The sequence below is a fragment of the Anomaloglossus baeobatrachus genome, chromosome 3, assembly GCF_048569485.1.
Source record: "Anomaloglossus baeobatrachus isolate aAnoBae1 chromosome 3, aAnoBae1.hap1, whole genome shotgun sequence".
Classification (NCBI taxonomy): Eukaryota; Metazoa; Chordata; class Amphibia; order Anura; family Aromobatidae; genus Anomaloglossus; species Anomaloglossus baeobatrachus.
The window spans coordinates 360,693,003-360,720,962 of NC_134355.1; the positions used below are offsets into that span (position 1 = coordinate 360,693,003).

At 49.7% G+C, this 27,960-nt stretch overlaps 1 protein-coding gene across 2 annotated transcripts in view; it reads left to right on the forward strand.

Moving 5' to 3' along the window:
• MDN1 (midasin AAA ATPase 1) overlaps positions 1 to 27,960 on the forward strand; it is a 585,757-nt gene that overhangs the window by 112,865 nt on the left and 444,932 nt on the right. For both annotated transcript variants that reach the window (XM_075340129.1, XM_075340130.1), the window contains exons 13-15: positions 5,923 to 6,035; positions 13,582 to 13,730; positions 14,423 to 14,483. In XM_075340129.1, coding sequence (XP_075196244.1) covers positions 5,923 to 6,035; positions 13,582 to 13,730; positions 14,423 to 14,483 — 323 coding nt within the window. The remainder of the gene's footprint in view (positions 1 to 5,922; positions 6,036 to 13,581; positions 13,731 to 14,422; positions 14,484 to 27,960) is intronic.

The window sequence follows — 27,960 nt, forward strand, 5'->3', positions numbered from 1 at the left end:
ACGGTTTCCTTTTGGGACCAATCTCCCACTTCCATCATCGGGCGGGAACGTGGAGTGTCGCCTCCACGTACCCCCTCCTGCGACGCTGGATCCTGGGCTGGACGACTGGTTCCACAGACACCGATTTTCCAAAGCCCAGAGTAGAGGCCTGTGCCCCTATAGCCCAATTCCTCAGCCCCTCTTTGCAGGCTCTGAGTTGAATATGGCACCGGTGTGACTGGACACAGCAAGCTGACTCTGCTATTTTCACTGCCTGGACTCAAGCACTGTTTAATTTCTTCTCTCTGTGAGTCCTGTGCCCCTATAGCCCCCCAAGACCCCCTGCCACCACCGCCACAACCGTCAGCCCAGAGCCTAGGGTTCCCAGCCCACCGCAATGGGCACAGTTTCTGTCCCAATCCATGGAAAAACTGTCACGGAACCTGGTGCTGGCTATGCAATGTTGTCCTCCACACCCTTCTGGGTCCCTGGACGGAACGCAGCCTGAGGGATACCCCTATGGAGGATCCTTCTGAGATAATCCGGGCACATGCTTCACCGGTTGCAGGGATCAGGAAAAGTGCACACGGCCGAGTGTCTCCAGCGGGATCTCCCTCGGGAGCACACAGGGCAGGCTCTCCCACACGCTCCACGGCTTCTGAAGAGCTGGAGGAGGGAGAATGCTGTTTGTACCAGGAGGATTCCTTGGTTTCATCCTCCCCAGGTGATCAAACTGCAATAGACTCCCTTATAGCAGCAATCAACCAAACTCTGCATGTGGAGGATCCCCCATCCACTACCACTGACCATGCGGTCTTCTTTAAGAGGGCAAGGAAACCCCAAAAGGTTTTCGCTGATCACCCAGAGTTTTCAGGATATCCTCAAAATGCAAAGGGAGAAGCCTGACAGGCGCTTCGGTAACCGAAAACTCATGGAGTCCCGGTACCCTTTTGCCTCACCTGCCCCTAAGGGCTGGGCCGATCCGCCCTCGGTCGACCCCCCGGTCTCCCGCCTTACCACAAAGACGCTCCTGTCTTTACCCGATGGTTCCTCCATCAAGGACCCGACAGACAGACAGGTGGAGCACCTCGCCCGCTCTGCTTTTGAGGCTGCGGGTTCCTCCCTCTCACCCTCCTTTGCCTCTGTGTGGGTCGCAAAGGCGATCTCGGTCTGGGCAGAATCCCTTAACACTTCGCTTGAGGAATCCCAGTTCACTCATACCTTCACAGAGGTAACAGCTCAAATTGCCGCTGCGGCGGAGTACCTCATGCAGGCCTCCATGGACGCTGCTACCTGCGCAGCGTTTGCCGCCTCAAATACCATAGCTAACCGTAGAGCTCTCTGGCTCCGACAATGGCGAGCGGACTCTGCCTCCAAGAAGTCTCTCACGGGCCTCCCCTTCTTTCCAGACCGATTGTTTGGCGAACGTCTGGACAAGCTCATTTCTGACGCCACGGGAGGAAAGAGTACCTCCCTCCCCCAGCTGAAGCCCAGGACGTCCTTCACCAGACGTCCACAGTCCTCGTTCCGCTCCTTTCGTAACTCATTTGGTTGGTCGACATCCCGTGCTGTCCCAGCCACCAGCCGCGGACTACGCAGGGACCGACCTTCTCAGCTCTCCCCGAAACCCACTTCGTCATGGCAGCCTAGACCGAAACAGTCCAGGACTAGGGAGACTCGGCCACGACGTTTTCCCCCCTCATGACTCCTTCGGCGCCCTGGAAGACACACTCATTGTAGGAGGTTGACTGCGGCTTTTTCAACACATCTGGGCTGCCGCCTCAGAATACCTGTCCCAGACGACGAGAAGTTCGGGGATTTTTATTCCAACCTCTTTATGGTCCCCAAAAAGGATGGGTCAGTTCGACCCATTTTGGACCTCAAACACCTAAACAAATATGTGCACGTACGGAGTTTCAGAATGGAGTCCCTAAGGTCCATTATTGCATCCATGGTCGAAGGGGAATTCCTCGCATCCATAGACATCAAGGACGCGTACCTGCACATACCCATCGCCCCAGATCACCAAAAGTTCCTCCGCTTCGCAATTCAGGACTCCCACTTTCAATTCGTAGCTCTACACTTCGGCCTTGCCACCGCCCCAAGGGTCTTCATCAAAGTCATGGCGTCCTTCACGCCAGGGGAGTAGTCGTTCTCCCTTACTTGAACGACCTCCTTATCAGTGTGGACACCCTATCCCGCTTAGGGTGGCTAGTGAATCTGGACAAATCATCCCCGATCCCATCACGATCCATTACCTTCATGGGCATTTCCCTGGACACCCGTCGGGGCTTGATCCTTCTCCCTCAGGACAAGGCGATCGCTCTTCAACGAGCGGTACGCTGCCTTCTACGTCCTCAGTCTCGCTCCATTCGATTCAGCATGAAAGTGCTCGGCAGGATGGTGGCGGCTATGGAAGCAGTACCCTTTGCTCAACTGCACCTCCGCCCACTGCAGCTAGCCCTTCTTGCGGCCTGGGACAAGAGCCCCTTCTCCCTGGACAGACATCTTCACCTGACGCCTTCAGTCAGGTACGCACTCCGCTGGTGGCTTCGGTCCTCATCCCTATCGAAGGGGAGATCTTTTCTCCCAATGAACTGGCTGGTCCTGACCACGGACGCCAGCCTCCTAGGCTGGGGAGCAGTGTACCGGCACCACACTGCTCAAGGACGTTGGACGCCCCAGGAGTCTTCCCTACCCATAAACATTTTGGAACTCCGCGCGATCTTCCTCGCGCTCAGAGCGTTCTGGCTTCTGCTAGCGGGTCGTCAGATTCGAGTCCAGTCGGACAATGCGACAGCTGTAGCCTATATCAATCGGCAGGGGGGCACCCGCAGCAAAGCGGCTTATCTCGAGGCCCACAAGATCCTCAGCTGGGCCGAATCGACGGGATCAGTGATATCAGCGGTACACATACCGAGGGTAGAGAACTGGGCAGCAGACTTTCTAAGTCGCCAAGGCCTGGCCGCCGGAGAATGGTCTCTCCACCCATAAGTGTTTCTACACATCTGCACTCGCTGGGGCACACCAGACGTGGACCTAATGGCCTCAAGGTTGAATGCAAAGGTACCCGCGTTCATAGCCAGGTCACGCGACCTGCAGTCCATCGGCGCAGATGCTCCAGTCTGCTCCTGGCACCACTTCCGCCTGCCTTACATATTTCCACCTCTACCCTTGCTGCCGCGGGTAATCAGGAAGATCAAGGCAGAGGGAGTCCCGGTGATACTGATAGCACCGGACTGGCCCAGGCGCGCCTAGTACGCCGAATTAGTACAAATGCTCGCAGACGCACCGTGGCGCCTTCCAGACATCCCAGACTTACTGACCCAAGGGCCCATTTCCCATCAGAACTCCAGAGCCCTGAAGCTGACGGCATGGCCATTGAGACCTGGGTATTAACAAGAGCAGGATTCTCCCCCGCGGTTATTTCCACCATGATCAGCGCCCGAAAGCCTGCTTCATCCCGCATTTACCACCGTACGTGAAAAATCTTCCTTTCATGGTGCAGGGAAACTAACGTCCAGCCTATTCCTCTGGCCATTTCCAGAATTCTAGACTTTCTACAGTCTGGCTTGCAAGCGGGGTTGGCTCTCAGTTCCCTTAAAGGGCAGGTCTCAGCGCTCTCAATCTTCTACCAATGCCGCTTGGCTCAAAAACCGCAAGTCAAGACCTTCCTCCAGGGCGTTTCCCATCTAGTTCCCCCGTACAAACGGCCGCTGGACCCATGGGACCTCAACTCGTTCTGGACGGTCTCCAGAGGTCTCCCTTTGAACCTCTCAAGGAATCCTCCCTCTCTCTTCTGTCCTGGAAGGTAACATTTCTGGTGGCAATTATGTCCATCAGATGGGTTTCGGAGCTGGCAGCACTCTCTTGCCACGAGCCTTTTCTGATCTTTCACCAGGACAAGGTGGTTCTGCACCCCCTTCCGGATTTCCTTCCAAAGTTTCTTACCCTGTTTCATTTGAACGAGGACATTGTTCTGCCTTCCTTTTGTCCACACCCAGTTCATAAGGTGGAATGGTCTCTGCATTCGTTAGACCTCGTCAGAGCTCTCAGATATTACATATCCAGGACAGCTCCCTTAGGAAAACGGACTCTTTGTTCGTCATTCCTGAGGGGCCTAAGAAGGGACAGGCAGCTTCAAAGGCGACTCTGGCTCGCTGGATTCGCTCTGCGATCCAGGAAGTCTACCGCTTGCAACTCAAGCCCATTCCTAGTGGGCTGCAGGCTCATTCCACGCGAGTAGTTGGTGCTTCGTGGCCCATTCGGCATCAGGCTTCAGTGGAACAGGTGTGTAAGGTTGCGACCTTGGTTTAGCCTACATACGTTTTCAAAGCATTACAGAGTCCATACCCAGGTTTCAACTGAGGCAAATCTGGGTAGGAAAATTCTGCAAACGGCAGTAGAGCACCTCTCTCAGTAGGCGCTCCAAGCTGTCTGGGACTGGTTCCTAGTCCTTGGGTTGTGTTGTCTTCTTTTATGTTTCCCACCCATGGACTGCTTTAGGACGTCCCATGGTCCTGTGTCCCCCAATGAGGCATCAGAGGAAAAACGGATTTTTGCGTACTCACCGTAAAATAGTTTTCTCTTAGCCATCATTGGGGGACACAGCACCCACCCTGTTGCCCTGTTGGGCCTTGGTTCTCTCAGTACCTTATTCGGTTATGAATCTTCTTTTCTCATGTTCCTCTGTTGAGAAGTTTTTACTGTTTTTTTCTCCTACTGCTTGGGTACTAAAACTGAGCTTGCCTGGCCCGGCCAGGGGGTGTATACTGCAGAGGAGGAGCTATGCTTTTGCATCTACTTAGTGTCCTCCTATGGATAGGCAGCATAACACCCATGGTCCTGTGTCCCCCAATGATGGCTAAGAGAAAACAATTTTACGGTGAGTGCACAAAAATCCGTTTTTTGGCAGAAAATGGTCTGGAGCTCTAGATTGTCCGAAGGCGGCTGTCATTTTGGTTGTCAGTAGGTGGGTGTACCTGCTGGGAAGGAGCAGACTTTTTTTCTTAGTTGTAAGTTTCATTGTCAGCCTCCTGGCGGCAGCAGCGTACACCCATGGTCTCTTGTGTCCCCCATTGAAGCCACCGAGAAATATGTGATAATACTTCATACAGTTTTTTTTTGCATATATAATCGACTATCATCTGTATTCTCTCGTTAAGGCCGAGGCCACATGGGGGACTACTGCGATCCTCGCATTACACTTGGCACACGCTCGCAGCACAGCAGGAGCCGAGTGTCATATGACTGTAGTCCGATCGTACTGTCAGGGCCAGCGCTGCGAAGGAAAGGGAGGGATTTATCTCCCGATCTCCTCCGTTGCCGGCTGATGCGAGAATCGCACTGCTCTCCTGTTACACTGATGTAACGCGAGAGCATTGTGATGTTTCTCTCGCACCATAGACTTGTATGAGTGCGAGTGGAACACGATCGCATTCCACTCGCAGCATGCTTCGACTGTTTTCTCGGTCCAATTAGGGCTGAGAAAATAATCACTCATGGGTGCTGCCCCATAGAGTAATATTGGTCCGAGTGGAACATTATTTTTTTATCGCATTCCACTCCCACCGTTTTTTTTCGCCGTGTGTTCTAGGCCTAATACTTTTCAGCTCTGTTACATCTGTATATTTTGCCCTTCCTTCATTATAGGAGTTTAGGTCATTGGATCCCTAGTCTGAAACCTAGTCCAGTACAAGGACTAATGAATGTATAGACAGTAAGTCGGTCTCTGAGCTAGAGAATGACAACTACACCTACTGAATCCCTTCTGACAACTCTCCGACACAAGGTTTTCTTTAGAGCATCTGCATTATGCCTATTTAGAACTATAGGAAAAAAAAAAATCTGAAGTACTGCTCTGTTGTACGTCTGAATGGTATGTTGTTCTTTAAAACAAATCGGTAATCCATTTACCTAACCCATCGTTAATTTGTATTACAGGCAGAGTTTTACTGTCAACTTTATAAACCAGAGATTACAGTGCGAGATCTGGATGTTTCTGTTGGCAGAGTTGAGATGCTCAGAAAGCAAACTGAGAGCATTCGTGTTCACAGGTGGGTAACTTGTATAAAGTAATGATTTTCAAGAGTTCCTCCTGCAGAATTCTCCGCAACTGTATATCCAATGTCCTCCTCAGATATCAGCCGCAGATTTGAAATGTATCTCAAGTTGAAATAAAAATGAAATAAACGTTTAGGAATCTGCTAATTAGGAAATTCACCATTCATTCTCTGTTTAGTAGCTGGAGGACACCTCTACTGACGTGTCAATATTTGTAACTTCTTATATACTTTTCTGAAATATCTGTTTAGGAACTTTGTTGTGATATTTTTAATAACGTATGAATAAACTGGCAACTGGGTTTCACCAGTTGGGTGTGCTTTGACTGGTTCTATCAGTGCTGACAGTGCCAGTCTCTTGGAACAAGAATGCAGCCCTTTAATAAGGGAAAAATGAGAAAATCTAATTTCTCTGACGCCTCTTTGGGGGACACAGGACCATGGGTGTTATGCTGTCTATCCATAGGAGGACACTAAGTAGATGAAAAAGCATAGCTCCTCCTCTGCAGTATACACCCCCTGGCCGGGCCAGGCAAGCTCAGTTTTAGCTTAGTGTCTGTAGGAGGCACATCTTCCAAGGTTTTTGTTATTTTTAACATTTTTATTTTTTTTGTTAATTTACGGTGGCAGGGGGGGGGGGGAGTTGGGGGGGGAGGGCCCAGAGCTCATGAACTCACACTGTTTATTTGCTCTGTCAATTTGCTCCAGCTGCGTGCTCTGATTGCAGAAAGCCGGCAGAGATTATCCTTCGGTGACAAGCTGTGTGCTGACTGGAAGGAGATGTCACAGAAGCTCCCTTCCCGCCGTTTTTTTTTGCTACCGACAGCAGGGGGGCACACTGACTTATTCTTGGCGCTCTTAGCGTGGCCGCGATAACCCCCCCCCCCCGGAAAGCGTGCGAAGATCTCCACACAGAGGTAACAGCTCAAATCAGAGCTTACTCCTTCGTGAGGACGCAGGGCCATCGGCTGATTCTGGTGAGGTACTTGCTTCATTTGTAGCTCTGCTGACCATTGCTCCCCCTCCTGGCATACTCCTATTAGGAACATGCAGAATTCTAAGGGCGCTAAGAGCGCTAAGGCTCACATAGTCTACTATTCAGCCTGCACTGCCTGCCACGTTGAGCTACCACGTAAACACACCTCTTCTCTCTGTGGTTCCTGTGCCCCTATAGCCCCCCAAGACCACCCCGCCACCACCGCCGCAACCGTCAGCCGAGAGCCTAGGGCTCCCAGCCCACTGGAATGGGCACAGTTTCTGTCCAAATCCATGGAAAAACTGTCACAGAACCTGGTTCTGGCTATACAATGTCGTCCTCCACACCCTTCTGGGTCCCTGGACGGAACGCAGCCTGAGGGATACCCCTATGGAAGATCCTTCTGAGGTAATCCGGGCACATGCTTCACCGGTTACAGGGATCAGGAAAAGAGCACACGGCCGGGTGTCTCCAGCACTCTCTCATGGCCCCATGACTCTCCCTCGGGAGCACATAGGGCAGGCTCTCCCACACGCTCCACGGCTTCTGAAGAGCTGGAGGAGGGAGAATGCTGTTTGTACCAGGAGGATTCCTTGGTTTCATCCTCCCCAGAAGATCAAACTGCCATAGACTCCCTTATAGCAGCAGTCAACCAAACTCTGCATGTGGAGGATCCTCCATCCACTACCACTGACCATGTGGTCTCCTTTAAGAGGGCAAGGAAACCCCAAAAGGTTTTCGCTGATAACCCAGAGTTTCAGGATATCCTCACAAAGCAAAGGGAGAAGCCTGACAGGCGCTTCGGTAACCGAAAACTCATGGATTCCCGGTACCCTTTTGCCTCACCTGCCCCTAAGGGCTGGGTCGACCCCCCCCGGTCTCCCACCTTGCCACATAGACGCTCCTGTCTTTACCCGATGGTTCCTCCATCAAGGACCCGACAGACAGACAGGTGGAGCACCTCGCCCGCTCTGCTTTTTGAGGCTGCGGGTTCCTCCCTCTCGCCCTCCTTTGCCTCTGTGTGGGTCGCAAAGGCGATCTCGGTCTGGGCAGAATCCCTTAACACTTCGCTTGAGGAATCACAGTTCCCTCATACCTTCACAGAGGTAACAGCTCAAAATTGCTGCTGCGGCGGAGTACCTCATGCAGGCCTCCATGGACGCTGCTACCTGCGCAGCGTTTGCCGCCTCAAATACCATAGCCATCCGTAGAGTTCTCTGGCTCTGACAATGGCGAGAGGACTCTGCCTCCAAGAAGTCTCTCACGGGCCTTCCCTTTTTTCCAGACCGATTGTTTGGCGAACGTCTGGACCAGCTCATTTCTGACGCCACGGGAGGAAAGAGTACCTCCTTTCCCCAGCTGAAGTCAAGGACGACCTTCACCAGACGTCCAGAGTCCTCGTTCCGCTCCTTCGGATCTCATTGGTTGGTCGACATCCCGTGCTGTCCCCGCTGCCAGCCGCGGACTACGCAGGGACCGACCTTCTCAGCTCTCCCCGAAACCCACTTCGTCATGGCAGCCTAGACCGAAACAGTCCATGACTAGGGAGACTCGCCCACGAGGTTTTCTCCCCTCATGACTCCTTCGGCGCCCCGGAAGACACACTCATTGTAGGAGGTAGACTGTGGCTCTTTTCAACACATCTGGGCTGCCACCTCAGACGACAAATGGGTGCGAGACCTTGTGTCTTGCGGTTACTAGGACCCGACCCCTGAGTTGGTTCTTTCTCTCAAACCTCCCAAAGACTCGAAAACGACGTAAAGCTTTTTTCTCAGCAATCCACTCGCTCCAAACAGCAGGAGTGATAATACCTGTCCCATACGACGTGAAGTTCAGGGATTTTTATTCCAACCTCTTTGTGGTCCCCAAAAAGGATGGGTCAGTTCGACCCATCCTGGACCTCAAACACCTGAACAAACATGTGCACGTACGGAGTTTCAGAATGGAGTCCCTAAGGTCCATTATTGCATCCATGGTTGAAGGGGAATTCCTCGCCTTAGACATCAAGGACGCGTACCTGCACATACCCATCGCCCCAGATCACCAAAAGTTCCTCCGCTTCGCAGTTCAGGACTCCCACTTTCAATTCGTAGCTCTACCCTTCGGCCTTGCCACCACACCAAGGGTCTTCACCAAAGTCATGGCGGCCGCCATGAGCGTCCTTCACGCCAGGGGAGTGGTCGTTCTCCCTTACTTGGACGACCTCCTCATCTAGGCCCCCTCCTTCCGCGACTGCTCAACCAGTGTACAGATCACTGTGGACACCCTATCCCGCTTAGGGTGGCTAGTGAATCTAGACAAATCATCCCCATCCCATCACGATCCTTCACCTTCCTGGGCATGTCCCTGGACACCCGTCTGGGCTTGATCTATCTCCCCCTGGAAAAGGCGATCGCTCTTCAATGAGCGGTACGCTGCCTTCTACGTCCTCCGTCTCGCTCCAATCGATTCAGCATGAAGGTGCTCAGCAGGATGGTGGCGGCTATGGAAGCAGTACCCTTTGCTCAACTGCACCTCCGCCCACTGCAGCTAGCCCTTCTAGCGGCCTGGGACAAGAGCCCCTTCTCCCCGGACAGACATCTTCACCTGACGCCTTCAGTCAGGTACGCACTCCGCTGGTGGCTTCGGTCCTCATCCCTATCGAAGGGGAGATCTTTTCTCCCAGCGAACTGGCTGGTCCTGACCACGGACACCAGCCTCCTAGGCTGGGAAGCAGTGTACCGGCACCACACTGCTCAAGGACGTTGGACGCCCCAGGAGTCTTCCCTACCCATAAACATCCTGGAAATCTGTGCGATCCTTCTCGCGCTCAGGGCATTCTGCCCTCTGCTAGCGGGTCATCAGATTCGAGTCCAATCGGACAGTGCGACAGCTGTAGCCTACATCAATTGCCAAGGGGTACACCTGCAGCAAGGCAGCTTATCTCGAGGCCCACAGGATCCTCAGCTGGGCCGAATCGACAGGGTCAGTGATATCAGCGGTACACATACCGGGAGAGAACTGGGCAGCAGACTTGCTAAGTCGCCAAGGCCTGGCCGCCGGAGAGTGGTCTCTCCACCCAGAATTGTTCCTACACATCTGCACTCGCTGGGGTACACCAGACGTGGATCTAATGGCCTCAAGGTTGAACGCAAAGGTACCCGCGATCATAGCCAGGTCACGAGATCCGCAGTCCATCGGCGCGGATGCTCTAGTCTGCTCCTGGCTCCACTTCCGCCTGCCTTACATATTTCCACCCCTACCTCTGCTGCCGCGGGTAATCAGGAAGATCAAGGCAGAGGGAGTCCCGGTGATACTGATAGCACCGGACTGGCCCAGGCGCGCCTGGTACGCTGAATTAGTACAAATGCTCGTAGACGTACTGTGGCGCCTTCCAGACATCCCAGACTTGCTGACACAAGGGCCCATTTCCCATCAGAACTCCAGAGCCCTGAAGCTGACGGCATGGCCATTGAGACCTGGGTATTAACAAGAGCAGGATTCTCCCCCGCGGTTATCTCCACCATGATCAGCGCCCGAAAGCCTGCTTCATCCCGCATTTACCACCGTACGTGGAAAATCTTCCTTTCATGGTGCAGGGAAACTAACGTTCAGCCTCTGCCTCTGGCCAGAATTCTCAATTTTCTGCAGGTTGGCTCTCAGTTCCCTTAAAGGGCACGTCTCAGCGCTCTCAATCTTCTACCAATGCTGTCTGGCTCAAAAAACCGCAAGTCAAGACCTTCCTCCAGGGCGTTTCCCATCTAGTTCCCCCGTACAAACGGCCGCTGGAACCATGGGCCCTCAATCTCGTTCTGGACGGTCTCCAGAGGTCCCCCTTTGAACCTCTCAAGGAATCCTTCCTTGCTTTTCTGTCCTGGAAGGTAACGTTCCTTGTGGCAATTACGTCCATCAGACGGGTTTTGGAGCTAGCAGCACTCTCTTGCCACGAGCCTTTTCTGATTTTTCACCAGGACAAAGTGGTTCTGCGCCCCCTTCCGGATTTTCTTCCAAAGGTTCCCACCCCGTTTCATTTGAACGAGGACATTGTTCTGCCTTCCTTTTGTCCACACCCAGTTCATAGGGTGGAAAGGTCTCTGCATTCGTTAGACCTCGTCAGAGCTCTCGGATATTACATATCCAGGACAGCCCCCTTTAGGAAAACGGACTGTTTGTTCATTATTCCTGAGGGGCCTAAGAAGGGACAGGCAACTTCAAAGGCGACTCTGGCTCGCTGGATTCGCTCTGCGATCCAGGAAGTCTACCGCTTGCAACTCAAGCCCATTCCTAGTGGGCTAGGGGCTCATTCCATGCGAGCAGTTGGCGCTTCGTGAGCCATTTGGCATCAGGCTTCAGTGGAACACTGTGACCTGGTCTAGCCTACATACGTTTTCAAAGCATTACAGAGTCCATACCCAGGTTTCAGCTGAGGCAAATCTGGGTAGGACAATTCTGCAAATGGCAGTAGAGCACCTTTTCTCAGTAGGTGCTCCAGGCTGTCTGGGACTGGTTCCTAGTCCTTGGGTTGCATTGTCTTGTTTTTATTTTTCCCACCCATGGACTGCTTTAGGACGTCCCATGGTCCTGTGTCCCCCAATGAGGCGTCAGAAAAACGGATTTTTGTTTACTCACCGTAAAATCGTTTTCTCTTAGCCATCATTGGGGGACACAGCACCCACCCTGTTGCCCTGTTGGGCCTTGGCTCTCTCAGTACCTTATTTGGTTAGGACTCTTTTTATTTCTCATGTTCCTCTGTTGAGGTAACTTTTTACTGGCTTTTTCTCCTACTGCTTGTGTACTAAAACTGAGCTTGCCTGGCCCGGCCAGGGGGTGTATACTGCAGAGGAGGAGCTATGCTTTTGCATCTACTTAGTGTCGTCCTATGGATAGGCAGCATAACACCCATGGTTCTGTGTCCCCCAATGATGGCTAAGAGAAAACCATTTTACGGTGAGTACACAAAAATTCATTTTTTGCAATATTTTTTATTAATATATGCCTCCATAGCTGCTGTGCATAATATCTGCAGTCTCCTACTTGTGGTTTAAGCTGTGAACAATACCCTGAATGGTTTGAGGGTTTATCTCAAAATTGTCCTAACAATGCTTATCTATAATAGAGGTGCAAAAATGCAATAGATGCTTAGCAATAGCTAGAATAGGTTATATTGATTAGATCTAATTTAGGTCCACGCTGGGAGCTCCACTTATCGCCAGAGTGGAGGACTTGTGTCTTATATTCTCACCTTGGTGAAAATATGTGGAGGTGGGGAACCCAGCAATGGGACTTGACATGGTCTTTTAACTTCTACTGATACAGGTAAGCCATTTGCTATAAGCAGTCATGTTGCCATTGGCTGATACGTGGGGGTTGGTGTTACCTCCGTCCATCACTGCCTCCTCAGAATATTACTGTTCCACCATCAAACTGGTCATGCTGGAGGATGATGCATACAGCATAATGTTCACCACAGCATTTCCAGACTTCTAAGGCTGTCACATATGTTTAGTATGAGCCTGCTGTCATCTGTCGAGAGAATGGAGAGCCAATAACTGACCTGCCAAGTCTAGTGTTCTTTGGTGAATGCCAATTAAGTGGCATTGTCCTAGAATTTAAGCACAAGTCCCACTACAGTACAGAGTCTGTTTTCAACAATTTGGCTGGAAACGTGCACCAGAACTCGCAGAGGTCATTTTGTATCTCCCCGGCATTTATCTCCTGCTTCTCTTTGCTCAGAGCAACATGTTCAAGTCCTGTTGATTGGTTGATGTTTTTTCTATGGCTCTTTGCGGCTCTCCTCATCGAACAGCCTATGTCCTGATATTTGCTCCATGCTGTTTAGACTGTACTGGGAGACTAGGCAGACCACCTTGTGACGGCATTCTGGGCTACAGATATCACTCTATGGTGCCAGTATGGATTAAGGACACTAAGGCCGGCGCCACACGGGGACTAATTTGATCCTCGCATAACACTCAGCTTACGCTGGCTGCACAGCAGGAGCCGAGTGTCATGCGAGTGCCATGCGAGTGCCACTGCTACTGAGGTCCAATGCGATCGGACCGCAACTGCGAGGGGCGGGCCGGCTCTGAGGAGGGGAGGGAGGGATTTATCTCCCTCTCTCCTCCGTTACCAGCTATTGCCATTCTCGCCCTGCACGCACGGTACACCGGTGTACCGCGAGTGCAGTGCGATCTTTCTCTTGCCCCATTTGACTTGAATGGGTGCGAGAGAAAGAGTGTCGCATTACAGTCCAGCATTCTGCGACTGTTTTCTCGACCCGATTAGGGCTGAGAAAATAATCACTCATGAGTGCTGACACACAGGCTAATATTGATCCGAGTGGAATGCGATGTTTTATCGCATTCCACTCGGTCCGATTTTCATGCCGTGTGGCTTAGGCCTAAAAGTATAACTCTAAATAGCACAGGAAAGATAAGGAAAAAGCAATTGTCTGTGGGTAACATCTGTAAAATCCTTTCTATTGTGGAGGTTGTCTTGCTTCTGTCTAGAGCTGCACTTTCACCTTCTTTGGTTCAAATGACATATGTTCACAGTTGCTTATACTTCCTTTTTTTATGTTTCCAGGGAAAAGATTACTTTTGCTGCAACACGGCCGTCTTCAATATTAATTGAACAGATTGCAGTGTGCGTCAATAAAGCAGAGCCTGTTTTGCTTGTTGGAGAAACTGGCACAGGCAAAACCTCCACCGTTCAGTATCTTGCTCATGTCGCAGGTATCCTGTTGCATTTGTGCTCTATTCATAGACTGTGAAACATTTGGATGAGTGTCCGTTTTTGCAGTTGGATCTATTGAAAATCCCTTTCTTGAGCCACCCGTTATAATATAAATGATTCTGGCCCATGTAAACTCATGAGAATAGCTTTTGCTTTGCATTTCCATCCTTGTGTATGATTTAGTCATACCTATGCTCACTTATAGCTACAGGTAAAATATATCTTTGTACCGTGTTAGCCAGTAGAGATTAAAACATTGTTTAAAAGAACTGAAGTCCTCAGTGGTTGATACCTTTAATGGTTAACTGAAGAGATGGTAATAATAGCAAGCTTTCGAGACTACTCAGGTCTCTTCATCAGGCATGGTATAACACATAATCTGTAGAGTCCTTATAGCTAATACACTTGGCATCAATAGCTGCAGGTAAGCTACATCCTGTCCCAGAAATGTCTGGAGCACAACCAGCTGTACATAATTGCCGCTCCCAGGAATTCACGAGTGTAAAGGAGTTTCTCAAATAGACCATTACGAACTATATAGTACAAATAAGCATTCACACTTTTATAGGGTACGCTGGCCTAAGACCCAAGTTGCTTGATAAATTTAAGTGCATGATTGTACTGTGTATTAATTGGTTAATGGTCATTGTGGTTCAGAATTTTGTGTAATATATCCATTACCGTTGGACAGGTCAGCGTCTTCGCATCGTCAATATGAACCAGCAGAGTGATACAGCTGATCTCTTAGGCGGGTAAGTGCATCACTGACTTTTCGGCCAGTAATAACTTCAAACATTTGGGGTAAGATAAGTGACCTGCAATACTCATGGTTTGTGTTCCTTGTTTATATTCCAAAGCGCTGTTATGGCATATGGACACCGCAGTCTCTTTTGCTCTGATGGAAAAGTCTATCCAAATATTTCATACGTATCACTACTATTCACTTGCATGAAATACTTGACCTATTTTTTGTTTAATTTGCTGGATCAGTTAATTTTATCCAAATTTGGCTTGTGTGTACATTTTTACTATCCATGTGTCATTTGTTTGTCTAAGGGATACGTTTTATTGTGGAGAGTGGCATGCCAGTATGAGACGACTTAAACAGCTTGCAATGCTCCTCTGTTAAATTTAATATGCAAATTGCCTCTTCAGAGGAAGAGGACTTGAACTCCTGTGCCAGCTATTGGAGGTAGAAGTTCTAAAAGTCAGTATCAACCTTTCAACAAGCCTTGCCATATGACTTAAGATATATAAGCCAAACCAGAATAACAATTTGCAGGCATTGTGTTTCGATCGTATGAGAAGGCTCATTAACCACTTCACGACCGTTGACGGATCTATCCGTCATGGAGCGTGTGACGTTAAGCCTCGCCCCCTTCCGCGAGCAGGTTGCAGCGATCCGCTCACATATCCGCTGTTTTCAACAGCTGAAATGTGTGCCTGCATGTTACGAGTGGAATTGCTTCCCCTCGCAACATTTAATTCCTTACATCTCGCTGCCAAAGTCTGGCAGCGAGATATATATGCGCACGGCCATGATTTTCACTTACCGCCGCCCACACCGGAAGTCACGTGCGTGATCATGTGACTTTCGGTGGTTGCCATGGTAGCACAGGGTCATGTGATGACGCCTGTAGCTATGACGAGTCACTTTCTGTTTCACTCGGCCCGGAGCCGAATGAATCAGGAAGTGATCATATCTGCTGTTTACAGCTGTATAGCTGTGATCAGCAGATAGGGAAGAGCGATCGGGTTGCTGATCGCTATAGCCCCCTAGGGGGACTAGTAAAATAAAAAAAAAGTTAAAAAAAAAGTTTAAAAAAACCCAAAAACCTAAAAGTTCAAATCACCCCCCTTTCACCCCATTGAAAATTAAAGGGTTAAAAAAAAAAAATTATACACATATTTGGTATTGCTGCGTTCAGAAATGCCCGATCTATCAAAATATAAAATCAATTTATCTGACTGGTAAACGGTGTAGTGGTAAAAAAATTCCAAACACCAAAATTACGGTTTTTGGTTGCCGCAAGTTTTACGCAAAATGCAATAACAGGCGATCAAAACGTAGCATCTGCGCAAAAATGGTACCATTAAAAACGACAGCTCGAGATGCAAAAAATAAGTACCGTATTTTTCGCTTTATAAGACGCACTTTTTTTACCCCAAAATTGTGGGGAAAATAGGGGTGCGTCTTACAAAGTGAATGTAACTTACCGGGCAGTGATGCAGCGGTGGAGTGAGTCACAGGAGGCTGGTGCTGGTGCTGCCGCTGGAGCGGAGGCGGCCGCCATGGATCCCGCGGCAATCGGCTGCGGTGGCGGTGGCGGCCGCCATGGATCCCCCGGCAATCGGCTGCGGTGGCGGTGGCGGTGGCGGCCGCCATGGATCCCCCGGCAATCGCTGCGGTGGCGGCCGCCATGGATCCCGCGGCAATCGGCTGCGGTGGCGGCCGCCATGGATCCCCCGGCAATCGGCTGCGGTGGCGGTGGCGGCCGCCATGGATCCCCCGGCAATCGCTGCGGTGGCGGCCGCCATAGCCGAAATCTTTATCTGCGCCTGCGCTGCCTCCAACGCGACTTCCGGAAAATGGCGGAGGTGACGCAGGCGCAGATGGAGATCTCAGAGAAGCGAGATCTCCATCTGCGCATGCGCTGCCTTCCGTAGCCATTTTCCTGAAGTCCATCGTGTCGGAGGCTACGCAGGCGCAGATAGAGATCGCGATCTGCACATGCGCGGGCTCCATTTTAGATCTCCGCAGCAGACGGAGACTATCATAAGAAAGAGGAGAGAGAGAAGAACGATTCTCCCTCTCCTCGCTAGGGCTGGATGCTGATTGGTGGAGACAACTTCTGCAGAGCTGCCTCCACCAATCAGTGATCTGAGCCTGACAAAGTGTTGTCAGTTGAACGAAGGGTCCTAATAGGTGAGCAAAAAACACTGAAGGGGAACACAACCCCCATCATCAGCCTTCAGAATATACTGTATCAATCGGTGTATTCTGAAGGATGATGGGGGCTGTATTCCTTTATTGTAAACACTCCAGGGAGGGACTAATGTAGTGGCCAAAGTGTAAATGTAACTACAACCCCCCTCATCTTTCAGAATACAGCCATGTATGGTATACAGTACATGGGTGTATTCCTAAGGATGAGGGGGGTGGTAGTCCCAGATCCCCATAAAAGTGCATCATGCAGGTCCCCCATAGCCGTGTCATCCACGGATCCCACATAACAGTGCATCATCCACAGGTCCCCCATAATAGTGCGTCATCCACAGGTCCCCCATAATAGTGCGTCATCCACATGTCCCCCATAGCAGTGCGTCATCCACATGTCCCCCATAATAGTGAGTCATCCACATGTCCCCCATAATAGTGCGTCATCCACAGGTCCCCCATAGCAGTGAGTCATCCACAGGTCCCCCATAGCAGTGCGTCATCCACAGGTCCCCCATAATCGTGCGTCACCCACATGTCCCCCATAATAGTGCTGCTATTGACTCCTGTTGAGTCAAAATTGTTAAAATAATGTTATTTTAATTTTATTAAAATGTTCTAGCACACTATTTGGCTCAATTTTTTTTTTTTTAATTTTCCTCCTCCAAAACCTAGGTGCGTCTTATAATCAGGTGCGTCTTATAAAGCGAAAAATACGGTAGTCACTGAGCCATAGGTCCCGAAAAATGAGAACACTACAGGTTTCGGAAAACGGCGCAAAACGTACATCACTTTTATTGGATAAGCTTGTGAATTATTTTTAACCCCTTAAATGCAAGTAAACCTATACATGTTTGATGTCAACAAACTCGCACCGACCTCAGGCATCACATAGATACCTCAGTTTTACCATGTAGTGAACACGGTGAATAAAACATCCCAAAAACTATTGTGCGATCACACTTTTTTTTGCAGTTTTTCCACACTTGGAATTTTTTTGCTGTTTTCCAGTACACCATATGGTAAAACTTATGGTTTCATTTAAAAGCACAACTCGTCCCGCAAAAAACAAGCCCTCATATGGCAAGATTGACGGAAAAATAAAAAAGTTACGGCTCTCAGAAGAAGGGGAGCAAAAAACAAAAATGCAAAAACTGAAAGTGCCCGGGGCTGAAGGGGTTAAAGGGTCGATATTGACTTTCAGGACTGTTACTTCTAGTAGATGGCACTAGATTTAAAGCTCACTTCCTCTGTGAAGAAACAACTTGCATATTCGTTTGTCTCGCATACAAAAAAAAAAATAAATTACTTCGGTTTTCTCCTTTCTCCTCTCTTGGGTACATTGCGCTCCGTGTGTCAAAGCACACTCGCCAAATTTGTTACAGAAATTTCTACAATGGTCTTGTCTATTAAAATAGGACTTGCAGAAATATCCTCCTATGGATGAGGCACAAAAACTTCAGCAACAAATGTGCCTGTAAATATCCTGTAACTGATGATAAACTGACTGGCAACCCATCTCTAATCTGTCTGCTTTCTGGAATGATTTCTTTATCACTTGTTACTACTTAAAGGGGTTGCCCCACAAACTAGAAGTACTTTGTAATTAATAGATCTGGGAATAATAATAAGATCCACAATTGTATGTGTGAGCAGGAAATGTTCCTGTGGTGAGAATGTTATAATGTGTCCCTGCTATGTACTGTGTAATGGCCGTTTCTGACCGTACAGGAACATGATCTGATTATATCACATCTCCTGGGCCAGGAAGGAAGTAAGAAAGTATACAGACATTATAGCATAGGATCACTGTTGATTATTATTTCTGTGAGGTAAAACATTTTTTTTAAAATAGCAGGGAAATGTTTTAACCTCTTCACGACAGATGACGTACTGGGTACATCATGGATCATGGATCGTGTCAGGGTAATCAATGCCGGTTGTTGTGCTGAGCCGGATGTGAATCCCGCACATGTCAGCTGATTTGAACAGCTGACATGTGCGGCTTTCAGGCACTGGTAGATCCGTGATCCACTCGCGCCTATTAACCTCTTAGATCGTGCTCTCAAAATGTTACAGCACAATGTAAATGTCCGCCGCGGTAAGCTTGCACTCACTCGTCGACATCAAAAGTCATGTGACGTGATCACGTGGAGCTGATGGTTGACATGGTAGCACAGGGTCATGTGATGACTCCTGTAGCTATCATGACTCCCTTCCTCTTACTGCCGGGAGGGCGCTGGCTGTAAGATGAAGGCTGAATTTCAACAGATCAGAGCTCTGCAACTGTAATCTACAGAAATGCACAAGCGATTAGACTGCTGATCCTTATAGCCCCCTAGGGGGACTAGTAAAATACATCAGAAAAAGGTAAGAAGCATCACTGCGAGACCCCATTTAAAACATACAAAGCATCCCTGACGAAGTTCCTCATAATGGCAGCGAGACTATGTATCCCGGAGAGATGGAGATCTCGGACCCCCCCCACGGTGGCACAGTGGATCACTAAGGTCAATGACCTAATGCATATGGAGGATCTGACCTCCTCATTGCATGACTCATATGTGAAATTCTGGGCCACCTGGCGGGGGTGGATGGACTTCCAACAAACAGGGGACTATAGAGAGCTGGTGGGAGAAGGCACGGGAACCAACGAATCCGCAATTCTGTAAGTGTGCTGATATGCGGCGAGTATGAATGTCCGCCGACTTTTCCCTCCTCCCCCCCTTTTCCCCATACCCTTCTACCTCACCTTCTCCCGTTCCATCTCTTCCCTGCTCATCCTCTTATGACTCTTCTATATTTTTCTTTCTTTTTCTATTTTATCTTCTTCTTCTTTTCTTCTTTCAAACTTGAGGATCTTAATATCCCTAGGCACAATGTGCGTTGTCACTTAAATAAATAATAAAGAAAAACCTTACGGGAACCTTGCATAGTTAGATGTTCGGGATGGGATGTACGTCTGCTACATTTTACCTAGTTGTGCATAAGAATGGTTTCCATGTACTCTCTACTCGGAGCAGACTGTGATTTTTGCAGACGGGCCGTTAGGTCCACGGACCTGTATTTGTTTGTTTTGACGGTTTCTAAATAAATAAAGAATTTAAAAAAAAAAAAAAAAGAAAAAGGTAAGAAAAAAAAAGTTTTTTAAAAAAATAAAAATAAATCTAAAAGTTCAAATCAGCCCCCATTGAAAATTAAAGGGTTAAAGAAAATAAAAAATATACACGCATTTGGTATCGGCACGTTCAGAAATTCCCAATCTATGAAAATATAAATAAATTAATCTGATTGGTAAACTGCATAGCGGCCGAGAAATTCCAAATGACAAAATTACAGTTTTTTGGTCGCCGCAAAGTTTACGCAAAATGCAATAACAGGTGATCAAAACATAGCATCTGTACAAAATGGTACCGTTAAAAACATTAGCACGAGACGCAAAAAAATAAGCCATCTCTGAGCCACAGATCCCGAAAAATGTGAATTCTATGGATTTTGGAAATGTCACAAAAAGTGCGCCCGTTTTTTGGGACAAACTTGTGAATTTTTTTTAACTTCTTAGTTAAAAGTAGAGCTATACATGTTTATTGTCCACAAACTCGTACCGACCTTAGGTACCACACCGGCACATCAGTTTTACCATAAAGAGAACATGGTGCATAAAATATCCCAAATACAATTATGCAATCGTACTTTTCTTGCAATTTTTCCGCACTTGAAATTTTTTTGCCATTTTCCACTACACTATATGGTAAAACTCATCTTTTCATTTAAAAGTACAACTCGTTGCGCAAAAAATAAGCCCTTATATGGCCAGATTGACAGAAAAAAATAAAAAAGTTACGGCTCTCGGAAAAAGTGGAGCAAAATAAAAATGGAAAATCGCCTGGGGGTGAGGAGGTTAACTCTCAAAAACCAGCAGCAGTGATCCTATGCTATGTCTGTATACTTTCATACTTCCTCCCCCGCCCCGGAGATGTGGTATGATCAGACCATGTGTCTGTACAGTCAGACACAGCCATTACACAGTACATAGCAGGGACACATTATCTCAGCACATGAGCATTTTTTTTTTCTTCATCGTTCCTTATGGGAGACCCAAACCATGGGTGTATAGCTTCTGCCTCCGGAGGACACACAAAGTACTACACTCAAACGTGTAGCTCCTCCCTCCGGGCTATATACACCCCCTGGATGACAATCTAACCAGTTCAATGCTTTGTGTCAGGAGGATCACACACACACATGCATTCTCTGATTTTTTTCATTTTTATTTTGATTTTAAAGATATGGAAGAAAAGCGGGTCCAGTCTGGACTCCCGGCATGTCCCTTCTCACCCCACTGTGTCGGCGGTGCTGTTAAGGTTGACTTTACAAGGCTGGAGCCTTCACATGCCGCGCTCCTTCAACATCCTCTGAGAGGCTCTGGTTTGAAGTGGGAGCCGTCACGGTCCTCTCTGCTTGCAGGAGACCGGTCTCCATCCGCAGCCCTGTCTGGTTCCTGCTGGAAGGAGCGTTTAACCCCCCCTCAGGGACTGGCCCTGCGTCTCAAAAGCTAAGTATTGAGACGTTTTTCAGGGGTCCCGGGTACTTTTATTAGGGGGAAAGTATGTCTTTTGTCTTTACTGTAAATTCCGGCCGGTTCTGGGGGTTTCCCCTGAGAACCGCGCCGAAGGTGCCTGCTCGTCGGCCGCATGTTAAAATCTAGGCCCCGGCTTCTGTTTGGGCCTAGTTTCGGTTTCATCTTCCCCTGCATGTCATTCATGCAGGGGAATAGAGTGGCGCCGCCCACCGGCCATCTAGCAGAGGGGAGGACACTCCTCTCTGAGGAGATGTTTCCCTCCCCTGCATCTCTCCTTAGCCCTCCGGTTTCCCGCTCTTGGGCTAATCTCCGCCCCCCTCCTCCTCCCAGCGCCATTTTCTCAGCGTTTATCACACTGATCGGCGCCGGCTGCTGAACCTGCTGCTTTCTAGGAAGGCTGACGCTTTACTGGGGGTCCGAGCTGTGGAATCCGGAGGGCACACAGAGAGCGGTCTGGTAAGCCACAACCTCTGGTTGTGGGCTTTATTATACACTCTCAGGACATTCTATAGGAGTGTATTCTTACTGCAGAGCTTCCACCTCAGCAGCATGTCTGTCACCCGGAGCAAGGCTGCAAAGCTGTACGCTATATGCACTGCATGTAAGCTCATTCTGCCAGAGCCAAGCACATTATGAACAAGGAGAAAAGAAGAAAAATGGCACCAGAACGTATGCAAAAAGTATTAAATTTTATTCACATAAATATACAAAGATATACAATATCAACTCGTCATGAGAATAAATAGTACAGTGTCAAATGAGACAAAAAATTGAGGAAAAATGGAGTCACCTGGGGATGATGGGTGCAAGTATATATAGAGCACAAAAAGGATATAAGGTCCAACCCGTCGCCGTAAAGGAACCCTGAGGGGCGAGGGCCCAAATGGGATGTATAGGGATGAGGTTGAAAAAAAGTGTATCACTAGAGTGTGTAGATCCAAAAAATGGGCCCCTGAACCCCAAGATGATAAATGGTCAGGGTTACCCTCCACAACTAAATGTAGTCAAGACTGAATGGACAATAACTAATAAGCGGGTGAGCAGAATCATTAGAGAAAATGTGAGAGAGTAGTATCAACCAGAATAGTCGTAGGGCAATAGAGAGGAGGCTAAAATGTTGTATGTAATGGGCAATTATAGTCGTAAAGCCGAGAGGTGCCGGTTAGCACATAGACGGCTAGTTAAAAAACACACAAGCGGGTCCTTATGCCCAGACTAGTCGTGGAGCTAAAGAGAAAGGCAGGAATGCTGAAAAATTATCCCATAGAAGGATGGTAATGTGGGAAAACAGATATGAGCAGTTAAATGGAATTAATGTACAGCCTGACTCCAATGAGGGGAGGTATAACCGGGCAGAAGAAAGAGAAAGTGCGAGTAACCAAAGTAGTCTCTAAAATAGAGAGGACTAGTCGTGGGGCAGAGAGAGGGGACTGGATGGAGAGTAATGAGTAGTCGTAGAGCCGAGAGGTGCTAATCAGCACAATAGCGGCCAGTATCAGGGAGGGGGAGAGAGAGTCGGATCTCTATGCCCGAACTAGTCGTATGAGCCTAAGAGAGGTATAGACGGTGAAAAAGTAAAAAAGAACAGTAACTACCTGAAGGAGTGGAGGAAGGTGGCGGCAGGAGGACGATCTCAACAGCTGTTTCGCCTGAACGCTTTTACAAGCCTGAACGCTTTTATGACTTCCCTTGTAAAAGCGTTCAGGCGAAACAGCTGTTGGGATCGTCCTCCTGCCGCCACCCTCCTCCACTCCTTCAGGTAGTTACTGTTCTTTTTTACTTCTTCACCGTCTATACCTCTCTTAGGCTCATACGACTAGTTCGGGCATAGAGATCCGACTCTCCCCCTCCCTGATACTGGCCGCTATTGTGCTGATTAGCACCTCTCGGCTCTACGACTACTCATTACTCTCCATCCAGTCCCCTCTCTCTGCCCCACGACTAGTCCTCTCTATTTTAGAGACTACTTTGGTTACTCGCACTTTCTCTTTCTTCTGCCCGGTTATACCTCCCCTCATTGGAGTCAGGCTGTACATTAATTCCATTTAACTGCTCATATCTGTTTTCCCACATTACCATCCTTCTATGGGATAATTTTTCAGCATTCCTGCCTTTCTCTTTAGCTCCACGACTAGTCTGGGCATAAGGACCCGCTTGTGTGTTTTTTAACTAGCCGTCTATGTGCTAACCGGCACCTCTCGGCTTTACGACTATAATTGCCCATTACATACAACATTTTAGCCTCCTCTCTATTGCCCTACGACTATTCTGGTTGATACTACTCTCTCACATTTTCTCTAATGATTCTGCTCACCCGCTTATTAGTTATTGTCCATTCACTCTTGACTACATTTAGTTGTGGAGGGTAACCCTGACCATTTATCATCTTGGGGTTCAGGGGCCCATTTTTTGGAGCTACACACTCTAGTGATACACTTTTTTTCAACCTCATCCCTATACATCCCATTTGGGCCCTCCCCCCTCAGGGTTCCTTTACGGCGACGGGTTGGACCTTATATCCTTTTTGTGCTCTATATATACTTGCACCCATCATCCCCAGGTGACTCCATTTTTCCTCAATTTTTCTTCGGCGCTCTATTGGGAGACCCAGACGATTGGGTGTATAGCACTGCCTCCGGAGGCCACACAAAGCAATTACACTAAAAAGTGTAAGGCCCCTCCCCTTCTGGCTATACACCCCCAGTGGGATCACTGGCTCACCAGTTTTCTGCTTTGTGCGAAGGAGGTCAGACATCCACGCATAGCTCCACTGTTTGTAGTCAGCAGTAGCTGCTGGCTCTATCGGATGGAAGAAAAGAGGGCCCATATAGGGCCCCCAGCATGCTCCCTTCTCACCCGCGGTTGGTGCTTGTAAGGTTGAGGTACCTATTGCTGGTACGGAGGCTGGAGCCCACATGCTGTTTTCCTTCCACATCCCCTTAGGGCTCTGTGGAAGTGGGATCTTGCCGGCCCCCAAGCCCTGGGGCCGGGCTCCATCCACAGACCCATAGAACCTGCTGGATTGGGAGCGGGAGTGCCGTTCAGGGACAAGGCCCTGCAACTTTCAGGTACTCTGTGTCCCCGGCAGGCACGGATACTCTCAGGGCCTGCTGAGCGTTGTAGTGCGCCGGGGACAGTGGCGCTGTACGCTGGGGGTTAGGTCACTGCAGCTTTGCTGAGTGACGTTGTGTATTGGGAACTACTGCGCCGACCGCTCCTGGAGCGGCGGCGCAGCTGCGACTTATGGTGCGCCGGGGGCTTTGCGCCGACCGCGCTTTTACGGCGGCGGCGCTTCTAACTTTAGCCCCCGGCTTCTGCGGCCTAGCGCCGCTTCGTTCCCGCCCCCACCCTGTCAATCAGGGTAGGGGAGAGACGCTGCTCAATAGGCAGCGCCGAGGGCTGGAGCTTTATTTACATGCTCCAGCCCTCTCACTAGGCACAAGGGGAAGCAGACTTCCCGCTCTTCGTCGGTGTACGCCCACGGCCCGCCCCCCCTCTCCACAAGGACGCCGGCAGCCATTACACGTGCGATCTGGCTGGGGAGAGGCAGCAGGCTCTGGGAGACCCAGACTAGAGGGATTTCTGGCGACCACACACCGCTCCTAAGCGGGCGGTAAGCTGCACAGTAGTGCTGGCCCCACTAGTGCCTCAGTGATATATAGTGTACTTTTGTCTTGGTACCATATATATATATATATAGTTGCACTGTAGGTCGCTTCTTGGCTGGACACCCTGTACTGCTCTGAGGAGGCAGCAACATGTCATCCGCAAAACGCAAGGCTGCCAAGGCACGGGCTGTGTGCACTGTTTGTACTGCATGTGGGGCTGATCTACCGGCAGGCTCCAATGATTCACATTGTGTGCAATGTTCAGTCCCAGTGGCACTTCGTCAGCCAGGGCCTATTGTGTGGTAGCCCAGGCAGCGACGCCTGTGAACCCTGCCCCGGTGACGGGGACAGACTTTGCAGTGTTTGCTGATAAAATGTCTGAGGCTATGACAAAAATCCTGGAGACCTTGCAGGCCAGGCCAGTTCCTCAGACCATGGACACTGCTGTGGCTATGCTCTCTGGTCCCCCTCAGTTGGAACTAATCCGTACTTCAAGGGGGTCTCAAGCATCACAAGCTGAAGTCTCTGACTCAGATGACAGTCCCAGGCAGCCTAAGCGAGCTCGCTGGGAAAGACCCTCCACGTCATCACACTGCTCAGGGTCTCAGCGAGAAGAATCTCTCTGTGATGAGACTGAAGAAGGTGATCAGGATTCTAATCCTGAGGCCCCTCTCAATCTGGATGCCCCTGAGGGTGACGCCATGGTTAATGACCTTATATCGGCAATTAATAGACTGTTGGATATTTCTCCCCCAGCTCCTTCAGCAGAGGAGGCAGCTGCACAGCAGGAGAAGTTCCATTTCCTGTATCCCAAGCGTAAATTAAGTGCTTTTTTGGACCACTCTGACTTCAGAGAATCAATCCAGAAGCACGACGCTCATCCAGACAAGCGTTTCTCTAAACGTTCTAAGGATACCCGTTATCCTTTTCCCTCTGAAGTAGCCAAACGCTGGACCCAGTGCCCAAAGGTGGATCCCCCAATTTCCAAGCTTGCGGCTAGATCTATAGTCGCAGTAGAGGATGGCGCTTCACTTAAAGATGCCAACGACAGACAGATGGACCTTTGGTTGAAATCTGTCTATGAAGCTATCGGCGCGTCGTTTGCTCCAGCATTCGCGGCCGTGTGGGCACTCCAAGCTATTTCAGCTGGTTTAGCACAGGTGGATGCTATCATACATCCAGCAGTGCCACAGGTGGCGTCCCTAACTTCGCAAATGTCTGCGTTTGCGACCTATGCTATCAATGCTGTCCTAGAATCTACGAGCCGTACCTCTATGGCGGCCGCCAATTCTGTGGTTTTGCGCAGAGCCTTATGGTTAAAGGACTGGAAAGCAGATGCTGGTTCCAAAAAATGCTTAACCAGCTTGCCATTATCTAGAGACAGACTGTTTGGTGAGCCATTGGCTGAAATCATAAAACAGTCCAAGGGTAAGGACTCTTCCTTGCCACAGCCCAGAGCAAGTAAACCTCAACAGAAAAAGTGGCAGTCGAGGTTTCGGTCCTTTCGAGGCTCGGGCAAGCCCCAATTCTCCTCGTCCAAAGGGACTCAGAAAGGACAAGGGAGCTCAGATTCCTGGCGGGCTCACTCACGCCCCAGGAAAGCAAATGGAGGAACCGCTTCCAAGGCGGCTACCTCATGACTTTCGGCCTCCTCCCTCCGCATCCTCGGTCGGTGGCAGGCTCTCCCGCTTTTGCGACATTTGGCTGTCACAGGTCAAAGACCGGTGGGTAACAGACATTTTGTCTCGCGGGTACAGAATCGAGTTCAGTTCTCGGCCTCCACTTCGGTTCTTCAGAACCTCCCCACACCCCAACCGAGCAGATGCCCTGCTGCAGGCGGTGGACTCTCTAAGAGCAGAAGGAGTCGTGATCCCTGTCCCCCCTCTGGAACGGGGGCGAGGATTTTACTCCAATCTCTTTGTGGTTCCAAAAAAGGACGGCTCCTTCCGTCCTGTTCTGGACCTAAAACTGCTCAACAAGCATGTGAACGCCAGGCGGTTCCGGATGGAATCCCTCCGCTCAGTCATTGCCTCAATGTCCCAAGGAGATTTCCTAGCATCAATAGACATCAAAGATGCTTATCTCCACGTGCCGATTGCTACGGAGCACCAACGCTTTCTGCGCTTCGTGATAGGAGACGAACACCTTCAGTTCGTGGCTCTGCCATTTGGTCTGGCGACAGCCCCCCGGGTGTTCACCAAGATAATGGCAGCAGTGGTAGCAGTCTTGCACTCTCACGGACACTCTGTGATCCCTTACTTGGACGATCTACTGGTCAAGGCACCCTCTCAGGAGGCATGCCAACTCAGCCTGAGTTTTGCACTGGAGACTCTCCAGGCGTTCGGGTGGATCATCAACTTCCCAAAGTCAAATCTGTCACCGACCCAATCACTAACGTATCTTGGCATGGAGTTTCATACTCTATCAGCGATAGTGAAGCTTCCGCTGAGCAAGCAGCGGTCACTACAGACAGGGGTGCAGGCTCTCCTTCAAAGTCAGTCGCACTCCTTAAGACGCCTCATGCACTTCCTCGGGAAGATGGTGGCGGCAATAGAGGCGGTTCCGTTTGCGCAGTTTCATCTGCGTCCACTTCAATGGGACATTCTCCGCCAATGGGACGGGAGGTCGACATCCCTGGACAGGAAAGTCTCCCTTTCCCAAACGGCCAAGGACTCTCTGCAGTGGTGGCTCCGGTCCACCTCATTATCACAGGGAAGATCCTTCCTACCACCGTCCTGGGCGGTGGTCACGACAGACGCGAGTCTGTCAGGGTGGGGAGCAGTGTTTCTCCACCACAGGGCTCAGGGGACGTGGACTCAGCAGGAGTCCAGCCTTCAGATCAATGTTCTGGAAATCAGAGCAGTGTATCTTGCCCTTCTAGCCTTCCAGCAGTGGCTGGAAGGGAAGCAGATCCGAATTCAATCGGACAACTCCACAGCGGTGGCATACATCAATCACCAAGGGGGGACTCGCAGTCGGCAAGCCTTCCAGGAAGTCCGGCGCATTATGATGTGGGTGGAAGCCACGGCCTCCACCATATCCGCAGTTCACATCCCCGGCGTAGAAAACTGGGAAGCAGACTTCCTCAGTCGCCAGGGCAT